This window comes from Esox lucius, chromosome 6 (assembly GCF_011004845.1).
Source record: "Esox lucius isolate fEsoLuc1 chromosome 6, fEsoLuc1.pri, whole genome shotgun sequence".
In the NCBI taxonomy this organism is placed as follows: domain Eukaryota; kingdom Metazoa; phylum Chordata; class Actinopteri; order Esociformes; family Esocidae; genus Esox; species Esox lucius.
Window position 1 is genome coordinate 17,239,411 of NC_047574.1, and position 23,451 is coordinate 17,262,861.

Sequence of the window (23,451 nt, forward strand, 5' to 3'; positions counted from 1 at the left end):
AATTAATATAATACAATGGAAGATATCTGTTAGATTGTAGTGAATAGGCTACATGTGGTAATGTAAAGCGCCACAAACCCTTGAATCATAGACTTAGTGAAATTGCAATGTAAGAACGGGTTAGAGATTGTTAAAAATTATAATACTGTAGATGTCCTTGAAACAACCCTGTAAAACTTAAGATCTAAATGTAAATCATTTTAAATCAACTAGTAAATATATAGATGTTCTGCGTGGACATTTCACCTCTAAACCTTTAGGATAACCACTATTTCTTAAATGAATTCACAAATAACGGAAATAATTCAACAATACAACAGCGCTAAGCAAGTAGAGGTAAAAGAAACATGAAGAACATGCAAGATGAATCTTGAGGGTTGCCTTTTTTGTTTGTGTGATTTTTAATGTGTTTTTTTATATTATCCACCATCTAAATGTTGATAAAGCAATCAAGGCAGCAGTAGAAAGACATGTTTATTATAAAATAGGAATGTAGATAGGAATGGAAAACACCAAAAACACCAGTCACTGTGGCAGGTGTATTAAAAACCTGCCACTTCACCAATGAACATTACATTACACAGATTATTCTTAAACAATAAATGTTCTCCTACTAATAATTAATTTCTTATATTGCTAGATATCTAAGATAAAACATCACAGATGAGACTAGTATTTTTAGCAGCATCTTAAAGGGCAGGAGGTTACTGTGGTAATAGAGCCACTTATTCCCTTGCTGAAATGGGAACAATCGGTGCATGTAAAGAATCTTTCAGCGCTCCACTCCGGTAGGCAATGAGCACATTTTGTTGCTGCCACTGCTGAGCTTGTTAAATAGGGATTTGTAATCCACCTATTCATCCAAACATCAGAAATACATTATAAACATCATTTGTAGGTTTTGGGTATACTGCAAATCACAAGTTGCACATATACTCATACTGAAATGTATATATTTTTGTCTACCCCCCAAAAAACTGAAGCTGAAACGCTTTCGCTTAAACTCCTTATCGCTTCAACTCCTCATTCCTTTTAGGCTTCCTTGCGTTGCTTAATAACTTTGTAACATGGAAAACAACGGAGACGAACGTCTAACTCCAAACACCGGAGTCATAACGGCGAAGCCTGTACAGCAGAGCCAAACATCAATGCGCTTGAGTTTCAGACAAAATATACAATTGTTTGGCCGTGACGGCATAGATTCAGCGTACCGCCGCTGCAGAATAGCAGTGCAGGAAACACTGATGCAGCTGGAGCCTTTTTTAAATGACTCCATTAACCAAACCTGAAAAACCACCAGGGTGCCAGCCTAGAAAAGAAGAAATGCTCAGCATACTATCCCTAACTGATGTTAACGTGTGAGAAAAAGAGAGAGAGGAAGAGGTAGGGAGAGAGGAGGAGATAGGAGGAGAGAGGAGGAGATAGGAGGAGAGAGGAGGATGGCACTGCAGCAGGTGGAGTCCAGATGTTGTATCTCTGGGGGATGGTGTCTCAGCTCGGGAACTCCACTCTTCTCATTATAATCTCTCTATTTCTCTCTCCTTTCCTCCTCTCTGTGTGACATAAGCCATCTGGCCTGGGCACATGGGGGGTGGGGGGGTGGTGGAGAGCCAATCCAGTGTTACGGACATAACATTTGCATGTAAAATTTGAATTCTGAAATCTCACCGAATGGACAAAGTATAATCAAAACTTAATGCTTGTCTACAGTACTCCTTGCATAGCGACAAGTAGTCGTATATGTATTGAAAAACCGAAGAAATGAATTATTATTGGACATGCTTTTATGGGAAAATTAAGATACTAGCTAATGTGATTTGAGATTGCAAATTTTAGGTCTTGTTGAGGTTTCATATAGAAGGCTTGGATGACACCAACATTACAGCTTTGACATTTTGGTAATTTTAGATTACTGACTGTTATGGATGTTTCAGTCTGAAATACATCAAACAATATCATAACACATTATTTGTCATTTGAAATGTTTTCATCAATTCCACAGACCCCTAACCCAGAGGATTATCAAACTGCAGGTTGACTGAGTAGTATACACAACCGGCCAGAACATTTCTTTCTACAAATATATATATATATATATATATATATATATATATATATATATATATATATATATATATATATATATATATATATATATAAATATATTTAACATTACACAAATGTATAAAATATTTTGGAGGAAATGTTGCATCTCCCAGTCACCCCTCATCCCAATTTACCAGACTGTAGAACATGCATACACTACTCATAACACAACTGTGAGTGGAAACAACTGTTGTGAGAACTTTCTAATCACCCATGAGTTACGACAGACTGAGACGCCTCAGTTGATATACTGTACATGTCCTATATATACTCATAAGGCTCAGGTTGAACTTTGAGTGAACTCACCTGACAGAAAAACACCAACAGCCAATACACACTTACAGCAGGAAGTCAAAACAAGTAGCAAAACTTGTTTGGCAGTGCTGATGATGTCTTGCCAGGGATGGATAGTGACTGACTCTTAGTGCTAGAGTCTGGGCTTTAACTCAATAATCTAACACAGTTATATGCTCCAGGTATGTGTGGATATGAATTGTTGTTGGGGTAGCTTGTTTTAGACTTGCAGACATTGCCCTCAAACTCTACCAAGCAATTACCTTGGCGATTGCAGAACTCCTTCTGTAAGGTAGATAAAGGACAGGTTAGAAAAGGCACACGGGTCAAGGTGGAGGGCAGGATTCATAACCTTGACAGGATGTTCCTTTATTACTAGCCTTAACCGTATAGACACACAGACAATGAAATTCCACTTTCAAGATGGCCTTCCTCTGGTAAAACAAAGGATGTCTGCATGGTGACATCACTGCAAAATCTCCACATTTCCTGCTCCTTATTTGATACATCACTCTACTCAGTTATTTTCGCTTAAATAGGCCATCTTTGGAAATCTGATGCTAGATCCACAAATCCCCTATCTGAGAAGCCTAATTCAACCTTCATTTCCAAATACAGCAGCAGTTCTGCTACTGCAGTTCTGTTCTGTTAAAGGTCCCAAAAGCCAACATCTCCCTGGGTCGCTCGCTCCTCTATTCGGTACGCTGGAGCCAGAGACTTTAACAAGCTGGAAAATTCAGTTCAGCAAGATAGTTTGGTCCCTGTTTGGCCACATTCAAGAACTCTACAATGGACACCTTGGACTCAAGGACTCCATTGACATCTGTAGCTGCTTTATGTGATGGTCCTGTTGTTTGTGCCTATGTTTGGGCCATATTGTGTAGTGACCACATTAGGTCATTTTCATGCTGCCTAACCACCATGTGTTCATGCCAGGCTGGCAGGCTGCGTCTCTGCCATGTCGTGGGTCTCTTTCCATGTAGTTTTGTGGTGTCAGGAAGTGTGCAAGTTCGTTTACTTTTGTACTTGGGTTGTTGCCATGGGTCTTTTGTTTTTTCATTTTGAATTCTGGCTCCTGTCTCCACGGGAGGCATTTTGCCATTTGCCAGGTCATTGTAAATATGTTTTTTTTCTAAATTGACTTGCCAGGTAAAATAAAGGTTTAGCAAAAAAATAAAAATACAAATCCCATATTCTCATCTGGAGAAAAAAAGGTTTGTGCAGTCACTTCTGAACAGTAATTTAATACCCATGAAGTTTTCATTATCTCTGGATGAATTATTCAATGTGACCTCCTGCTTGGCTGAGAGATAAAGAGTAAAAGAGAGGGAGGAGAGAGTGTGAAAGAGAGGGAGGAGGGGTGGGGTCGGATAGGGCTTCCAGTTTCTCCTTCCCTTTCTTTCATTTCATTCCCTTTTCATTTTCATATCCAGCACTCGCTCTGCCCTTCCCCCTCAACCCCCAACCATTTTTACTCTCTCAGTTAGCAGACCATACTGTATCATTCCGATAAATCATCTTTGTCAAAAAAGTTATTAGAAATTGCTCTGGAATAAATTATATTACAAAATAGCTAAATGATAAGGATGATCAGATTACATGGTAAAATTGTGTGTCCAGCTACGACCCTTTCTATTGCACATAGAATTTGGAAATGAGGGATTATAATCTATTCATTACTACGGGATTAGTATACCATGGAATGTGTACCATATTCTCCAGCCTCATCCACTTCTCGCCCATCCTTCACAGATGTCATCAGGGAATTTCCACTCAACTTTGCTCTCTCCCTCATCACGATTTGATCACCACAATCTCTCATCCTCTACTCTCTTTTTTCTTCATCTGCCTCACTCAAAACCACAACCACAGTCATGAATGAAAGTGCTGAGCTGAGTATGCAGAAGCATGTTTACACTCTCACTTGTTCTACTGGATGTGGATATGAGCAGAGTTTATGTTCCATATTCTACAGATGGAAAGGAGGTTTGAATGAGAGAACATCCTAGTGCAGAGTGGAACAGGTAGATGGAGAAATATGCCTTATAAAATGTACCATACTTTATTAAAGGATGGTAGAAAGCTCAGCATTTAATGCATCTGACCAATAAACAAATGGTTACTAAATTGAATTAGTCTTTCTGTCCTTGAGCATTCCTAATTGCTCCTGTATATTGCTCTCGATAAGCGATAAGAGCTTCTTCCAAAAACGTCATTAAATAATTAAAGCCAGATCAGCGTTTCCGGGTTTCAGCAGTGTACCCAATGTGCCACCATCAAGGCAAAACAGCCATTCCCCATAATTATCTCCTTCTGAACGCCTCAGCCCACATTCCCAAGAAAACACAAAAAACTATGAAAAGATAATGCAGTAGGCTTTCACTGTATATTTTCCAGCAGAACAGCTCAATTCCCTATTGAGTTTGCTTTTGTAGTCAAGGACTAAGCTTAGTCTGTGTCTGTGAAACTGGCCCATGGTGTCTTATTATTGTTCTAAGCATGTTCACCATGTTTTGTTAAGACCCAAATATCTATGTCTGATGAAGGGGCTGGCATGTGTGTAAATCCCCACCCACATGAAAATGTATGTAGTGGCCAAACCTTTTGAGGTTATTGTCAGGAAAATATAGCGTTGTTACAAGTCTTCCATAGATTCTTCACATCAAGTTACATGCAGAGTGGTCATTCTGTCCAAGAAGATTAGGGGAAAATAGAGCATGGCATGGCCCAATGTCACCAATCTTCATCACACAGGGCGAGGGGCTGCTGAAACCCTAAACATTACCCAAATATCACTGGTGATAAGGGCAATAACTGGGAGTACTGAACTCTACTTTCACACTTACTACATTTCAGTGACTCTCTTTGTTTCTCTCATTCTCCTAGACACTCTAATAGTACGTAGTAGTACTCAATTTCCATTTCAAGAATGCAAGCAGCTCCACTGTTGGAAGGAATCCCAATTATGAAAGGATGCCAGAACCAATTACAAGGCAGGTGAATAGAGGGAATGCTGCACCTGTGTGTTCCAAAAGCCAAACCTCCACCTGACTGTCTGAAGGGATTCCCAATGCATGCTTTCTGGAGGACTTTTATGTTGTCATGCATGTTCGCATGGCCAGTGGTGAAGTGGATGGTAAACAAAAGTGAACGCAGTTTAACCACCACCTTTTGCAAAATAATAAATTATAGGTATAACATAGTGTTATGTTTTCACTGAGAATCAGATTTGGATAAGTTATTGTCATTAAAGAAATAAATAGTATAACGTTCATACAGACAATGGCAACTCAAATTTAAGCACTTGAAAAGGTGTGAATATTCAAGGACATTTCAATACCATCCATTCATGATAAGATGATCATGCACAGCAACTCCTTAAATCAGGAGCCACCAACGTTTTCAGGCATGAGAGCTACTTAAAGAAAATAGTAGTTGCGTTCAAATTCAGTTTCCTAGGTCCTTAATAGAAAGACCTGCAAAAAATGCATTTCAATGTACCAAGCAAATAAGGATAAAAAACCCTCTAATAAACAAATCAGTTTCTTTTTCTCTCAAGTTGCGTTTATTTCAAATTATATTTTCTCAGTTTTATTTTTCTTAAATTAGAATATCTTTATTTGGTCTTGAGAAACAAAATTGGCTGTTTTGAGTCAATTTAAATGATGACTGTGAGTAATCAAGTCACCAGCTGTACATATGTGATCAAGTCACCAGCTACAAGAGAACTCACTGAAAGGTATGATGACATCCAACTAAGATTACACCCTGAGCATCACCCTCAGAGAGGGTGGGCCATGATGACAGCCTCATCACATCTCCATGGCGACCCCATCCTTAACTGTTGGCTGACTACACCATGAAGACGCCCCTCCCCCATCGCCATGCAGACTACAGTGTCGGGCAACTGTAGTTTACAGAATCAGCTCAATGCCTTTTTGTCCTGGAATAGAAATACTAAAACCGTTTTAAATATAAATCAACCATCTATACAATCAACAGGACAAAAGATCTAGGTAATGTTATGTGCATACTGACCAGGACTGCAAAGACACTGTGTATCTGAACAGAACCTCTATCACAGAGGAAACAAGAATAGGTGTGATATATGGTCATGATGAAGACAGCTGAGGGGTTCAGTATATAGACATTTAGATGATGGATGCTTCCCATAGCACCATTATGGGCAACTCAATAATTAAAGGGCATTATGAATGGGCAGGGAAAGTCTTGCTTGACCAAAGGTGTAAATTAACTCATTGAGCATGTTGGTATTTTACATACAAAGGTGTAAATAGGCTTACTTATTAAGGATTATAAAGATTGTGGAGAGGAAGCTCGACATTCTCTGTAATCAGGGACTTTCCTGTGTTCAAAACTCAAAGGTGGCGGCCTTCCCAAAATCTCGCACCGCCTCTGTGTCGGCATGGTAAAACATGATTTTGCGCTCATACATAAAATATCACAGAATTACTGCAGCAAATGTGACGGTAGAAGGAAACGTCTTGCCAGATGGGGAGGTTTTCCCTCAAATTTGGCTATTTTTAACAGGCTTGGGCGGGTCGAAATACAGATAGGGTAGTATAGAAGGGTAGGGTATTATGGAGTCCACGGGACATTTGGCAGTTCACTGTCAATAAAGTCTGTCAATCTTGCATACAGGAGCCCACCGGTTCTGACATCAGAGAGATGAGTACCATCAGAAAAACAGTGATCCTGGTGGATCCCATTTGTTTTCTTTTACACCCAAGAACAACATATTTCAATAAAAAAGAACCTGTAAACTACCCCCAATCTACATACAATTGTTTCACATTTTAGGTGACGTCTAGTAGCCCAGAATTACAGATTTTTTTTAACAGCATTTGCGAGACTGGTGAAAAGAAGATCAGATTAGGCTATGTGTTGTAACCAAAAACATTTTGTATGCAATATACTGTACACTGTAAAAAATGTAAAATCACTAGGAATATAAATATATGGACGTGAAGAACCTCGTACAGCTGAAGGGAGTTGAGAGAGGGATTTCAACGATGTGGCGTCAAGGCAAGAAAGGAGAAAAAACAATGCGACAAGGCTGTAGTATATAAAGCACTGTTGTGTTTTTTATGCAGGTCAAATTAACAGGAACATATCATTTCATTTTTTTTATGTGATTCCTAGATCCACTAATAAACAGAGCCAATGGTTTCGACACTCAATGGTTGAAAGTTTTTGGCAGGCTCAGACATAATGAAGAGGGAATGATATTCTCTGCATGCTAGAAGCATAGTGGATCCAATGTGTTTGGGGGCTTAGGAAAATAGCCAAGCAGAAATTATAGGCTGGATGCATTTAAATCCCAAAAAAGGTCTACTAGTTAGCAACAGGCAGAGAAGAATAAAAAAGCATGAGGATAAAAACCTACATGTTAAAAAAAGATAAAATATGTAACATGTAAATATGTAAATAATAAATAAATGTGAAGAATAACTATGTTGCTTGTATTTTGGTTCCTATTAAGGAGGATATTGTAGTGTGCATTAGCTACTCAAGTGCACATGGAAAAGAGGGCAGACTTAACACTATAATAGTTGTCTCTTTCAAGTGTGTAGCCAGATATTATACAAAGTATATCAGGGGGGTGTACGGCAGAGCGCTGGGGAGCGGGGGTTGGGGTAACACCTTTGCCTAATTTAGAGCCAGGAGAAACCCTGGTAATATTGTTATATGTCAGAAATCAAACTCACAGATATACTGTATGGAAACACATCATCCTCTCATAATGGGCATGTACGCCAATATTGCTTGAATATTTTGGGGATTTCGAATTTAATTTGGAACACCATTAGCTGCCACCAAAAGCAGCAGCTGCTCTTGCTGTGGTGCACACTGAGCATGAAACATGACAGAGCTCGAGGTGTGACGGAAACCTCATAATAATGACTTCATGCTTCAGCCTTAGCTCTTGCACTGTTTTTTCAACACAGCACCATAAAATGCTAATTCTGAGCCATTTTTACCCGGCCCCACTCCAGTGAAACCTTTCTCCTTCTCCTTAAACGAGGAGATAATCTTTCTGTGATTATGACCAAAACCCTGTTGCCTAGCAACATGCAATTAAGGAATATGCTTTCAGAGGGGCTTTGCGGGCCGTCCATTAACAGATGAAATTACCAATGCAACAAATGTCAGCCGCATGCATATTTGTTGTGCTGAGTGTGTTGAATTTAAGGGACCCTTGTAAAAGCCAAGTGTGGTGACCTAGTGTCATAGATGCACATTTCTACACACAGAATTTTTTTTGAAATAGAAGTCCTTAAGACATAAAAAGATATGCAATCTTCTTCACAAATCTAGATAGTCTATTAGTTCTCAATCTTTAGGGGAGATTTTGAAGTCAATGTCTATAGCACTAGTACCAGGAAACATACACATGTAGCCTAGTCCAGAGAAAATGGAGGGAAAATGTGGATTAGCAGTGTTGTAAAATGAGGATCTGAAGGATTTAAACCCACTTGCTTCTCATTACAGTCACTCAGAGAAAAGCCACTGATCATTACAATCATTTGACTATGGCAGCACGGGATGCTGTCCAATCTGTAGACAAAAGACACATTGTTCTCTACTTTCTTTGTAGAAAAACATTCATGAACATGTACATATATTATTTTTCGTTAACCCCTAACCCTAGAACTAACCCCTAATCCTAATCCACACCCCTAGCCTTTAAAAAGTGTTATAAAACTGGATGTTTTTCCCTGTTTGAATATACTTGTCACTACTACCACTACCCCCCCCCCCAGTAAACATGAAATACTGTCTGTCTAAATTGATTGGAAGAACGCTGCAAATGTCAGGCAGTATATCACATGAAATGTCTGTTACGACAGAGAGATGAAGACCACTCACACCCTACCACACCACCCTGTTCTTGCCCAACTCCCAACCTCCATCTTGGTTATCACAACCATTTTGTGTGACAAAGAGGACAACAAGCATATTGAAGACCATGAAAATTACTGACAGTTGACTAAAAATATATATCCAAGAGGCACTCTGTGAATTTAGGAACACAAGAGATGACTATTGATGATTAGTGATTATCAAGTGACATTGCATAAGGAATCCTTTTAGGCCATTTAGGCCAAATACATGTGTATAATATGGACATAACTAAAGCCTTTCACGTAAAATATGGTAGCTGTGACATCAAGCTTATCCACTGTCAATTCACAATGGCAACAAATACACAGGTGAACAACAGCCTGAGATCCACACAGACATAAACTGTACTGAAAGGATGTCAAAGCAGCAAAGAAATTTCAATTCATCTCAATCCAATGAAATGTATCTCCATCTACTGAAAAACACTCCAACAATTCAATTTGGAGTAGGAGCCAGATAAATTGCCTTTCCCTGGGACTTTTATGAGCACTGAAATACAGTATCCAGTATTCAATTCATACCAAAAAGATGTAAAAAGAGAGCAGTTTACTAGAGAAAGGGGTTATCCACATGTCAAGGTTATCCTGACAAAGGGTATAAAAGAAGAAACCACAGTATCTAAACGCTGACTGAGCCACAGCATTTCAAACAGTGAAACGGAACATAAACCAAATATAAACCACACAATGAAGTGTGGCTCCATTCAGAAACCGATGAATTCACTACAGCCAAGATGAATTCCGTACATAGGGTGAGAAAGAAGGGGAAGGCAATGAGGGGGACAGGGTTAACTTTACTTGTATCTGGTGATGCCATGGTGGAGACGATGACTGGCGGCCCGGTACGGCGGCTTAGCTTCTGGCTGGCGGCCGCGGCACTCTGGCTCTGCATGGCCGTACCCAAGGCTCCATCGGAAGTGGGGCCACCAGCTTTGCGCATCATCTGAGGGCTGGGGTGTGGGCTGGGCATGGGCGACAGGGGCTGCAGACTGCGATCCCGCTTCATGAGCTCCATGGGCACCGTGTAGTTGGTGGAGTACGCTTTCGGGGCCTGCTGAGGCGGCCCCAGGGCAGGCATGGCCATGGGTGCCTGCTGGTGCGGGGGCATGACAGTCATCATCTGCATGCCTGGATGCATGGAGACACCTGGGTGCTGGGAGTATGCGGAAATGGGCCGGGACTGGAGGGGGACCATCGCGCCACCGTAGGGCCCCGGGGAACGTGGTCCCGGGTAGCCCTGGGTGGTTTCTAGAAGGTGCTGAGAGGGAGCGCTGTTGGGCCTCCGTGCCATGGACTCGGCCATCGCGGGGGAGATGGTCTGCATGGCACCAGGGGTGTGCGCCGGGATCAGCCGTGGATCCATGCCCATCGCTTGCTGCTGCTGGAGGTACATGTCAGAGCGGTGGCTGAAGCTGTTAGAGCGGCCCCGCGTGGGACCCTGTTGATGGGGCGTGGGAGGCGGCTCTAAGGGCCTCTTGACACTGACGGCCACCCTTGACAGCACCCGCGCCTGCCCCAGGTTGGGAGCCACGGACCGTATGTCATTCTCCTCCATGACCGCCAGCATCCCCGTGGAGTCAAAGCCCTGCTGGATGAGGGACGAGATGGTGCTCTCGGAGAGACCTTCGTTACGGAGCAGCGCCAGGAACTCTGGGTCGGCATTCCTCTTGGAGTCCACCGGAGCCATGGGCGTTTGTGGGGCTGTGAGAGGCGGCGGGGGGAGAGCGACCGGAGCCGGCGGTAGGGGAAGAGGAGCAGGAGCCGGGACAGGAGCCGAGCCGGCGGGGGCAGGGTTGGGGCTGTACGCCTGCATGTTGGGCTGCGGGGCAGCTTGCTGTTGTTGATGCTGAACTGCGTAGGGAGAGTTGCAGTCCTGCCTCATCACAACGCCTCGCTGCGGCACACCCCCGTCCAGCCCTGGAGCGTTCGGGTCCACCACCAGGCAGGTGGCGGCCGGCTGCTGCTGACGAGGGTCCAGAGGCCGGCCATTCACATCGGCGTAGACCGCCTGGTTGGCTAGAGGCGGTGGCTCGGACGCGTACCGAGGTGAAGGGGGTCGGTCCATGCCGTAGTGAGCACCAGGGCGCTGGCCGTCCTGCATCATCTTGGCACCGGCGGGGACGGCTGTAGGCTGACCGTAAACCTGATTCATGCCGTGGGCATTTGGTGGAGGAGGGGGAGGGGGGAGAGAAGAGGCTGACAGAGGACCCGGCGCTCCGGGCCTCCCTCCCTGTCCCTGGTCCCATTGCGCCCGCCCCAGGGGGCTCATCCCGCAGTGGTTCAGGGATCTGTTGATCAGGTGAGGCTGCGGCTCCATCCTGTAATATCCCCGGGGGTCTTCTGGGGCTCGGGGAGCCATGGCAGGGTCATGAGTGTAATAGTCCTGGGAGGGGATGGACTCGTGGTGACCGTGAGCCATAGCGGAACGGTCGTAGTGGTTCAGCTCAGGGACCGAGCCCTTTCTGGCTCCCCGGGGATCAGTGGTGTAGTATTGCTGGCTGTACAGCGGATCCGGGTAGGAACAGGGGTCTCGTTTCAGGTCCAGGTCAGGAGGACGCACGCCGCTGAGCGCCTCGTAATAACCTCCTCCGTCTCCCCCGTGAGACAGCGAGTTCCGTCGGCCCGCTAACCTTCCTTGGTGATCGTAAAAGCTTTCTCCCCCGGCCCACTGAGCCTCATTCCCCCCCAATGTGTCCCAACTGTGGGAGCGACCGATACCCAACTGCTTGCTGGTAACGAGCATTGGAGAAAAAAAAAAAAAAAAAAGAAGACAGCTTTAAAGAGAGGAAAATTTTAAAAAATTAAAAAACAGCGAGTGTAGTTGGAGTTTTCTTTCAGGTCTTCAGTTACACTTCACATCAAACGAAGAGACGAGGGAGGGAGGATGGAGGAGGAGCAAGCGCAAAGCAGTGGGGTGTGTCGTTTCACCTGATATCCAACTGTAATATTTGTGGCTCTCCTGAGGTCCTTGCTATCAGGTGGCTCCACCTTGGCAGGCAATCCTTGAATTATTAATCTTGGTAAATATTACTGCTGGGGTGCAGGAACAGAGGACACCAAACACACACAATACATTAAATGATGCAAAGGCAACAGCAACTCTTCCACTGAACCACAATGACACGGTCCGAGCTTGCGCTGCCCGTCCACCTTGTAGGCTATCTGAGGCGGGGAGAGGAAAAAAACAAGGAGGGATGCTATCGGGGGATGGGATGGAGTACTAGGCAGGGGCTTGTACTAATCCAGTTGGGTTTATCCGTCCCCTACCCTCGGACATTTTACTCGCTCCGACGATTGCTATGAGGGATTATAGTCTAAATAAAGCCTGCTTAATTCGGTTGCCCATCGTGACGTCATATGAACCAGATAAAACATATCTGTGATGATATTTATTTATTTTTTCGCCAGAACAATCCTTTATCCACTTCCGAATCTGAGACACTTACCTGGAGCTGATTACTGATTACTTGGCTGTGTCATCAATGAGCTGCAGGGCTGGCTGAGTCTTGTTCACTGAGCAGGAGATACTTGCACTACGCTGCCAGTCGCCCTCAGGGAGGGGAAAGAAGTCTCAGAGAGACCCTCGTTACGAAGCAGCGCCAGGGTGATTGAAATGAATACAGATCTCGCTGCTAAGTCTCATGTGCTTTCAGGAAACATCAAATCCAATCTGATTGGACACTAATCCATTGTCCGGGTCAATGGGGCCAGAGTGACCACGCAACTGCTGTGAAGCTTGCACAAAATGTCACTGACGCCTCTAGGCATCAGTCACACAGTCCCACTCACTAAGAGAACCTGATAATTGTCACTGAGACAGCTAGAATCTGAGAATGACAAACCACATGGGGACATGGCGAACAGAGAGATAAAAAAATTCACACACCAAATCATTAGTAGAACAACATATGTACATGTAATTGAACTAAAGCCATATGTTCCAACCACATTTTGTCAACCTGCTGTCACCACAGCACGCGTCAGCACTGTTGCCAAAGCTTTGCCGATCCTCCTCACTTATGTGGATTTTGTCCGTGACCTGGGGAGGGTTGAAGGGGGGAGGGTACTTCTTGCGAATACAAAAACAATTTGTAATACCCCTCTGTGAATCTCTCCTATCTACCTAGTCCCCCCAACCCCGTCCTTACCTTGTCCTCAGGCCTACCTACCTGCCTGGCCAGCTGACACTCGACCCCTGTCAGAGAGGTTTCCTGTTAACTAATGCATGAGAACAGATGTTGAGTCAGCGAGGATGCTTCCATTTTCATAAGACATTACCCGGGAACAGCTAGGGCCTCATGTTCTTTTTTGACGATACAGCTCTCGCAAATGTCACACCACAATGACAGATGATACTTGATTTCAACCTACAGTGGATGTAAAAAGTTCACACACCCCTGTTAAAATTCCAGGCTTTTGTGATGTAAAAGAATGAGACAAAGATAAATCATGTCAGAACTTTTTCCACTTTTAATGTGACCTATAATGTGAACAATTCAATTGAAAAACAAACTGAAATCTTCGGGGTGGAAAAATGAAAAATAAAAACCTTACAATAATCTGGTTGCATAAGTGTGCACACCCTCTTATAACTGGGGATGTGGCTATGTTCAGAATTAACCAATCACATTCAAACTAATGTTAAATAGAAGTCATTACACACCTGCCATCATTTAAAGTGACTCTGATTAATCACAAATAAAGTTCAGCTATTTTCTTAGTTGAATCTCAGAGCAAAGGCCATGGTCCACAGAGAGCTTTCAAAGCATAAGAGGGATCTCATTGTTGAAAGATATCAGTCAGGAGAAGGGTACAAAAGAATTTCTAAAGTATTAGATATACCATGGAACACAGTGAAGTCATTATCAAGTGGATAAAAATATGGCACAAAAGAGACATTACCAAGAACTGGACATCCCTCCAAAATTGATGAAAAGACGAGAAGAAAACTGGTCAGGGAGGCTTCCAAGAGGCCTACAGAAACATTAAAGGAAATGCAGGAATTTCTGGCAAGCACTGGCTGTGTGCTACATGTGACAACAATCTCCCTTATTCTTCATATGAATGGGATATGGGGTAGGGTGGAAAGACGGAAAGCCTTTTCTTACAAAGAAAAACATCCAAGCCCGGCTGAAGTTTGCAAAAACAAACATCAAGTCCCCCAAAAGCAAGTGGGAAAATGTGTTATGGTCTGATGAAACCAAGGTTGAACATATTGGCCCTTTTTTCCAAAAGATATGTTTGGCACAAAAACAACACTGCACATCACCCAAAGAACACCATACCCACAGTGAAGCATGGTGGTGGCAACATCAGGCTTTGGGGCTGTTTTTCTTAAGCTGCAAACAAGGCCTTAGTCAGGGTTGAGGGAATTATGAACAGTTCCAAACACCAGGCAATTTTGGCACAAAACCTTCAAGCGTCCATTAGAAAGCTGAAGAGGAAGTTCACCTTTCAGCACGACAACATCTGTCGGGTGATCTGAAGAGGGCTGTGCACAGGAGATGTCCTCGCAATCTGACATATTTGGAGCGCTTTTGCAAAGAAGAGTGGGCAAATATTGCCACGTCAAGATGTCCTAATCCTAATAGAATCCTAATAGACTCCTACCCAGAAAGACTGAGTCCTGTAATAAAATCATACGGTGCTTCAACAAAGTATTAGTTTAAGGGTGTGCACACTTATGCAACCAGGTTATGGTGAGTTTTTTATTTTAAATTTTTCCCCCTCAAAGATGTCAGTTTGTTCACGTTATAGGTCACATTAAAGGTGGAAAAAGTTCTGACTTTATTTATCTTTGTCTCATTCTTTTACAATACCAGAAACTGGCATTTTAACAGGGGTGTGTAGAATTTTTTATATCCACTGTAAATTAGTTTTTTCGGACCACAACGGATACCCAGATTGGATGCAAAACTGCAAGGGTAGTTTGCAATACCATTCTTTAGTTGGTACTGTGTAATAAGGAAGAGATAACACTGGACAGAATGTCAGAGGAGATGCTGACGCTCCCACTGCCGTTGCATTGTGTTTGAGAGGAAAAGAGGCATAATCGTTGTGGTAGAGCCAACTACTGACCAAATTCCTCTTCCCTGTAGTTCTAGTTTCAACACTACTTCCATAAAACTAACAGTTGACTAAAGGAAACAAGGCAAGGGAGATGCAGCTGGGGGCACCAGTAGTAAAATGAGGGTGAGAGTTGCCCAATTTGGTTTCATGTTTGAAATATTTGCCGGGTGAAAAGTAAACAAATTAAATCTTTGGGGACTTGGAGGAAACCAAAAGGCATGTGCACGTAAAAACATGCAAATTCAGTTATCGTAGCACAGCATCACGTAGCATTTGCCTTGCAGGAATAGTGTTAACTTTGCAAACTACAAACTGCCCCGCTACACACTCACATAGACTATGTAAACAACCCATGTTTCAACTCCATCCGGGAAAACCTGAACACCACTCTTCCCCACTTTTTATTGATTCCTTTCTGTGAATCAATAAAAAGTTAGAGTGAGCTAACATAGATGTCATGTCTGTATCAGTCAGGGTGAAAAAAATGCAGATAAAGGGAGTGTGGGGCACCAACCTGAAGCTAACCCTCACTTTCAGAGACTAGTTCCCTTTAGTTGGAGGCAGAGCCATCTATTGAGATGGGATTGGGGTATTAACGGTGGGAGTCGTTAGTGGCTACATTTCAATAGTCGGCATGCCACAAAATGTCCACATTTAAAATGTGTCACGTTATGTTGGACTTGAATAGGCTCGTTGAGCGGCAGCTGATACCAACCGAAATGTATTGGACAGAATAAACCCACACCATGTGAGTGGTTAAGTGAGTGATATGGAGTGGATCCAGGCATGTGTGTCTGTGTAAGGAATTGTGAGGAGAGGGAAAGCAACGGAAATCCAATTGTAATAGGAGACTCAACCAAAACCCTGTCCATTAGTTAACAGAGAGCTGAATGTAGTTGTTTAAAGCCATTAGCACGTCACACTGTTTGTGATGGCAGCTGAAATTAGATTACTTCTTTCCAATCACAGATAATTAACCAAAATGTTACTCTGGTCAATCAAGCCACCACCACCCACTCCCTTTCATCTGCAAAATATTTCAATATTTCATGGTTCTAGTATGAGTCAACCTGGTCATCTCTAGTCTCCTGTGCAGACAGCACAAAGGAGCAGAGGAAACCAGCCCAAGGCAACATGGTTTTTAAGCAGGCATACCAAAATACACTGTACATTCAGAAAGTAAGAAATATACAATGTTGGTTTATGGGCATTCGCATTCTAAATCAATAATTTGAATGAAATAAAAAAAGTAATTTGTCATCACGTTCATGCACTATTCTGTGACAGAAGACAATACATACATACAAATCAGCAACTTGTACAAACCAAACAATACACAATGCTATAACTGAATTGCAAAAAACTAAATAAGAAGAAATACCTGTCACCACCTATGTGAAGGTAGCACATACTGCTGGCACACTTTGCTATTGTAAAGGCTATTCTCATTGTTCTGCCACAAGAACAGTACAGGTCTTCCTATTCAACAGGCTGTCCTTGGTGACTGCGTGTTTGACATCTGTGAAAGACACCATTAATCAGAGAGGCTAATCTCTCAGAGGCTACCCACATAGATGCCTGTGTTTAATAAGCCCCCTACATCTCACTGTCACTCATAACCCGGCACCCTGCCTTCATATTAATAATGCATCTCAGTCAGAGAGAGAAGGAGGATGGCTGTGTAGGCACTGTGTGTGTGTGTGTGTGTGTGTGTGTGTATGCAGCAAGGAAAGAGGTAATTAGAGAGATGATAAGATTGAGAGATGAATAGATGGAGAAAAGAAGGGACGGAGTGATTACTGAAACAGAAATCAGGATAAAGGGAAGAGAAAGATTGTGAAGTGGTTGCAGTGAACGTGTGAGTGTTTCTTTTAAGTTAAGAGAGAGAGGGTATGTTTGGGTGTGTGTGTGTGTGTGTGTGTGTGTGTTCAAGCCCACATGTGATGAGCTCATTTGTACTCAGTACACAGTAAGTGCACATGACCCTGAATCTGCTCGGAGCCTCTGACCCTGTTAAAGGCAACTCCCCTCTGCCTTTTCTGACATGCCACAGTGACAGTGACAGCTATTTGCTAATGTCCCATTACTTTCAGACAAGTCACCACTGTAGCCAGCCTTGTACTGACACAATTATATTAATATATGAAGAAAGAACTAGACATGGATAGTGACTCAACAAGACATAAAAACAACAACTACCTCAATATTCATCCACATTGGTTTACTCATTGCATGATTAGAATGTTAAACACATATGACTTATGCATGAGCTGGGGGAGTACACAAACTATGAGAGATTGTATTACACAAACAGTGTTTGGATCTCAAATCCAATGCATATTATACACTGCTTTGTGAACTGAAACAGCAATACTATGACTGCTGGGTGACTGAATGAAATGGATATTGAGACAATTGTAACAGAAAATCTGGACACTGTAATTGTGGTTGGTCCCACACACTTATTATAATCGTTTTTGTTGTATTACTTCTTAAACAATTTGTCTTCAAGATTCCTTAAAGTGCTCAGAGGGGGTATAGTTTGTTGCAGAAACAGAACAGAAAAACTGCAAACCTGTTGGTAATAATTTTCCCAGCATTTGCCCTGTAACATAGAGAATATCAATGGCATTTCCTTGACATCCTGCGCCTTCATTTGTCACCTGCATCTCAAACCCACTGCATGAAAATGTCCCCTCCCCGCTGATTTTACCCCCCAATGGATTTTAACAAAAGTATAGATAGGGAGAGGAATATGAAATAATTCCAAAGGCTTTACATGTTTCATGGCCCCCCTGTGAAGACCATCCTGAAGTGGAGACCAGATGGTACCACCAGGATCAAGATGTCCCTCTAAAACCGAGGTCTCAAACTGGTTCCACGGAGGGCCATGTGTCTGCAGGTTTTCGGGTTTTTCCTTTAAATTGGTTCCCAGTTCAGACCTAAACAACCAGGTGGGGGTCAAAACGAACCAATCAGTGACCTAATTAGTCAATTAAGTACAAGGTGAGAGCGAAAACCTGCAGACACTCGGCCCTCTGTGGAACCGGTTTGAGACCTCTGCTCTAAAATGTATGATATTCTAAAAGAAAAAAGGTCATGAGGTAGGCTAACCAGGGTAACCTTAAAACAACTAAAATAACATGGCTCATCAAAGAACATAGTGCCTACTTTTAACAGTAATAATTATAATTCAGTGTGTGTGCTCATAATACATGATTGAAAACAGGAATTTAGAAGAATGAAAAATGTTGACTTAAAATATTCATTATAGTGAATATTTTCTGCAACATACATGATTTGAACTTCCAACAACTAGGCTAATTTGAAAGGCTTTAACACTGAAACACACACAACCACAAAGATGCTAACTCCAGTTAATACTGTACATTGCAAACACACACACACACACACACACACACACACTTGCATTACTATCTAATTTCCTTTTTGGAATAGCCTCGTAGTGACATTTGGTACCAACAATACCTGCACACACACAGACAAAATAAGACACAAAGTACACACCAATCACTATGGAACCGAGATGAGTTCTCCTTATAGCTGATACCACAAGTACCCCTTACCTCTCCACTATAACAGCCAACTAATGGTTTACCATTAGCTGTAAATGTTCTTCCATGCCAGGCAGGTGACGCAAATTGGTAGCCCAGTGAGTGTTTTAAAGCTCAAGTCCTTAATTGAAAAAATAAGTGCTCATCTAGCTTTTGTTTTTTGCTTCTACAACAGAAATCCCTGAACACACTTCATAGGCAAAATCACTGTGACGTTAGTCAGCTAAGCACATGCAATAAAAAAGTAATATTGCGTTGAACTGTGTAGGTGCAGGCCGTTAAATCCAAGGCCAAAAATATTCACATGCTTGTTGTGGCCCCAAATTCAGCATCTTCCCCCTGTACTGACATCACTTCTGTCCATTTGTGTTGATGACACAGACATCCTGTTCTTTCCTTCATGACTATCACACTCTAAAGCATCTGCTGTTATAAGGCATCCAGACATTATTTTGAAGGGTGCCGTGAACTGTAGTGTTTTGTCAAGAATCACTGATGGATCTAACGTCTTTTAACAAAATAGTTTGTAAAACCCCCACCATTTAACACAGAAATGTGGCGCAGCATATTAAATCAGGGAGTCTAGGCTACAAGATCACATTATCACTTGGGACTTGCTTTGGGAGATACGATTTAATCACAAACAGTTTCCTCCAAAATGTGTCTTCTGCGCCACTGCCCACAACACACCTGACTGTCCCTGTCCTTGTCCACCTGGTTATGCAGCTGACTTGGGTTCTGTTTAAAGACTCTGGAGACAGTTCACATGCATTTATTTACCTGCTTGTCATCTGAACACGCAAAAATAATGATGTGGCCCAAAGGGTAATGTATTCTGATCATCTATGCCATGCACAGCCAGAAAAGGACTGGCTACCCCAAAGAGTCTGGTTCCTCTGTAGGTGTTGCAGATTATTTGATTGAAACACTGAAGAATTCATACAATCACACCTCGTCCTCTTTTGGCTGTGCCGGGTGAGATATTAAGAGTACAATTGGAATAATTAATAAATGTATCTGGGCGAAATCCAGAGTCTATTTAAATATAGACTAGGTCAGAAGTATGACCAGATGGACAAGGACAGGGCCCCCCAAACCAGGTACTCCGCAGGTGTGGGCCAGGACCTCATGTCCTTCTAAAGTTTAAAACGGGAGGAGACTGGGAAAATTCAGAAAATGCATTCCTCATATCAACAACGATTTATAGTGGAGAAGGAGAACTTAGTGGGGAAGGAGAACCGACCCAATCCCCCAGCACAATAGTATACCAGCGTAAGACCTTGGAACTGAGACGGGGGTCCGGCGACAGGTTCTTGTGATGTAAAAGAATGAGACAAAGATGAATCATAACAGAACTTCTTCTACCTTTAATGTGACCTATCACGTGAACAATTCAATTGAAAAACAAACAAATCTTTGAGGGGGGAAAATGCAATAACCTCACAATAACCTGGTTGCATAAGTGTGCACACCCTTAAACTAATACTTTGTTGAAGCACCTTCAGATTTTATTCCTGCACTCAGTCTTTTTGGGTAGGAGTCTATTAGGATTGCACATCTTGACGTGGCAGTATTTGCCCACTCTTCTTTGCAAAAGCACTCCAAATCTGTCAGATTGCGAGGACATCTCCTCTGCACAGCCCTCTTCAGATCACCCATCAGATGTTTAATTGGATTCAGGTCTGGGCTCTGGCAGTGTTTCAAATACTTGTTCTCCCCACAGTATATTTGGATAAAGTAAAAGCATCAAAAGCAACTTAGCTAGATTTAGTAGATAGGACATGCACCCTAGAATGCACCCTTTGAACTATTCATATATACAGTTGTTGTGCGACTCCAGTTGGATCATGCTCGTGCTGACCTTGTCCAATGCAGTTAATGTGATCGTTGTAACCAACTGCAAGCTGCCATTTTGTGAAACGTAAATCTTTTCTGGATAGGTTGAGGTCTGGGGGCTCTCTAGGCACTGAGTAGAGTTTGGAGTGCAGTCGAGTACTGAGTACAGTGCATATATTCAGCTATAACAGTTTGGAGGTGGCGTGATGTGTAAGCATAGATAGTCTTAAAAGTCTCTGTGTAGAATGAAAAAAACAGCCTAAAAAATGTAAGAAAAAAGATTGAGGTCTAGGACTGTTGAGCAAACACAAAAATAGTGAGAACAATTATTGTACTGCAGAACCAATCAAATGTCTTTGTGGAGGTCTTTCATAGGGGCATGGTAACAATCAATGCCTGCAATGTATTCGGAAATAAACAGTTAACATGTGTGTGAACCATCACATTCACCATCTACAGTAGGTCTGGGGTGGGCAAGAGGAAATAGTGATTTATTTCCAGTAGTTTAGCAATGAATAAAATATACATTATATACTGTATTTTAATGTATTAAAAATTGGTGATAAATGTTCTTTTCAAACCTAATCTACTGTTGTGGTCAATATGCAGTTTTTCATCATCACGACGTGGCCCCACGAAAAGAAAGTCATTCTGCAGCAGAATCTAGTGATTCACCCCCGATCTCGTTTTTTACCGTCACCCTCGCAACCTCACCCTGACCCCTAGGCTCTCACCTTTACCCCTTCTGCCTTCATCATCACTTTGGTCTGACTAATTACTGTGGCACTGAGTTCTGAAGGGGCTGAAGCCATGTCAGTAGCCAAGGCAGAACATGCTGGGTACACAGATGGGGCAGACATACGGGAAGAGGGGCAGTTGGGGGGGTCTGAGGTGGAGGGTGAGGTCGGGCACCATGCCACTGCAGCTGGGCTAGGGATAGTCACTTCCCATACGCAGATGACAGCTCGTGTCTGGCGGCAGACGTTTCTAAACATCTCCTCATTAAAGGGCAATTCTGTACGTTTCATTACAAGTAAAAATGTGTCCCCTTTACTTGAGTAGGTGTTGTAAGCGAATTCTTTCTGTTTTGATTCTGGCATGAATGTCTAATGTGTTTGCCCTTGATCTGCCGCCCGGGGAAAAAAGGTTTTATAATCTTTGGATATTAATCATACTAAAAACTAAAAACAATCGCTGTCTTCTTCAGTGGTAAAGATGTACTGTTAAGTATCACTGGAGGCCTTGATTAAGGAAAATCAGAAGCCCTTGAGTGTAGAGAACTGAAATAATGAGTCTAATCTCAACTGCAAAACATTGTAAATCAGGCCCTTTAACAATCTCATCAATAGTCAGCTACAAACAGTGGAGTCTATTGAGAACATTGATAGGTTACAGTAGTTAGTGTTTATTGTAAAGCTGAGCAATGTAAGATCCAATCAGTCTGTGCCATTATAGTCCATGGCTGTGGTGTCTTTACAAAAGACATTAAGTAGTTTCATTAATCAAATTCATATTGACTTCATTATTTCTATTTCATGATTCAGATCCATGAGTCAGGTTGAAGCGGCTGGTTTGTTTACCTTGTCAATTTTGTTTGAAGGAAAAAAAGCGTGTTTGCAGAACACTTCTTGCCTTTTACCAGTAAAAACTATCATAGGAATAGGTTTTTCAAAACGGCCATATCATTATACAAGAGACCTGGCAAGCATGTTTGCATTCGTTTTTAGAAGGCTGCACGGAATTGCAACAGAGCGAGAAAAGTGTATAATACATGATGGTTCATGGTCTCCCACCTTGTGAATTAAATTACTGTGCCTCACTAACCCACCTCATGCTTCCTTGTATTACAATTTTTTGCTGTCTTTTAAATTTTTTAATTTATTGCTTTTTCTCTCAACATTTTCGGAACAGCTCCCGTAAGTAAGCATTTTACTGTCAGCCTATATATGTTGTATATGAAGCTAATAATTATTGATTGGATTTGTCATTAAGTTGAATCCCAACCTACGGCCTACTTTACATGGTTTTCCATTGTTCATCAGTAAGCATAATTTGCCCAGAGTTCTTCAATAAGCATCATTTACTACAGTATTTCAGAGATGCACAACAGCATAACCGTCACACCACCATTCTCAGAATAACCTAATTGCCTTTAGGAAGTGGATACTGTTCTCAAATTCTTCAATAGCCACAAAGCAAAACATATATATTTTTTTCTATCTTTATTACATCAACAAATAAAGAGAACTGACTCCATTAGGTTTCTAAGAAAGACGGGCAGGAAAAGGACTTGGCAGGATGTACAGTTAGTGGTTTGAACAGGCCAGAGCTGCCACATGTGGCTCTCATTTCTGGCTGGCATGGACAGATGCATTATGGTAATTAGAAGACCAACCCAAAATGGCAGAGGAGTGATGCTGAATCTCCTTTCGTGAACAGATTGTCCCCGTTTGTCTTTGGAAATCCTTAAAAATTTATTCATCTCAATGTATTGAACTAAGCAGGGAATCAACCAAACGTATTGAAAATTCTAAATGCATCATTTATTTCTGTTCCAGCAACTTTCTGAAGAGGCAACAAGAATGGCCTTGCCTGTGTGCTGATCGGGTGGGATGCATCATTTAGGAATGATACTAATAAAGACA

At 42.3% G+C, this 23,451-nt stretch overlaps 1 protein-coding gene across 5 annotated transcripts in view; it reads right to left on the reverse strand.

Moving 5' to 3' along the window:
* Nucleotides 1-23,451, reverse strand: part of LOC105010572 (C-terminal-binding protein 2) — a 62,969-nt gene that overhangs the window by 20,097 nt on the left and 19,421 nt on the right. The window contains exon 1 of one of the 5 annotated variants that reach the window (XM_010869943.3): nucleotides 10,125-12,639. The exons of 2 other annotated variants lie outside the window; for them this stretch is intronic. In XM_010869943.3, the coding sequence (XP_010868245.3) occupies nucleotides 10,125-12,069 (1,945 nt within the window). In that variant the 5' untranslated portion in view covers nucleotides 12,070-12,639. Of the gene's footprint in view, nucleotides 1-10,124; nucleotides 12,640-23,451 lie in introns of those variants that run through there. 2 more of the 5 variants (XM_010869944.3, XM_010869942.3) reach the window with 2 other exon arrangements.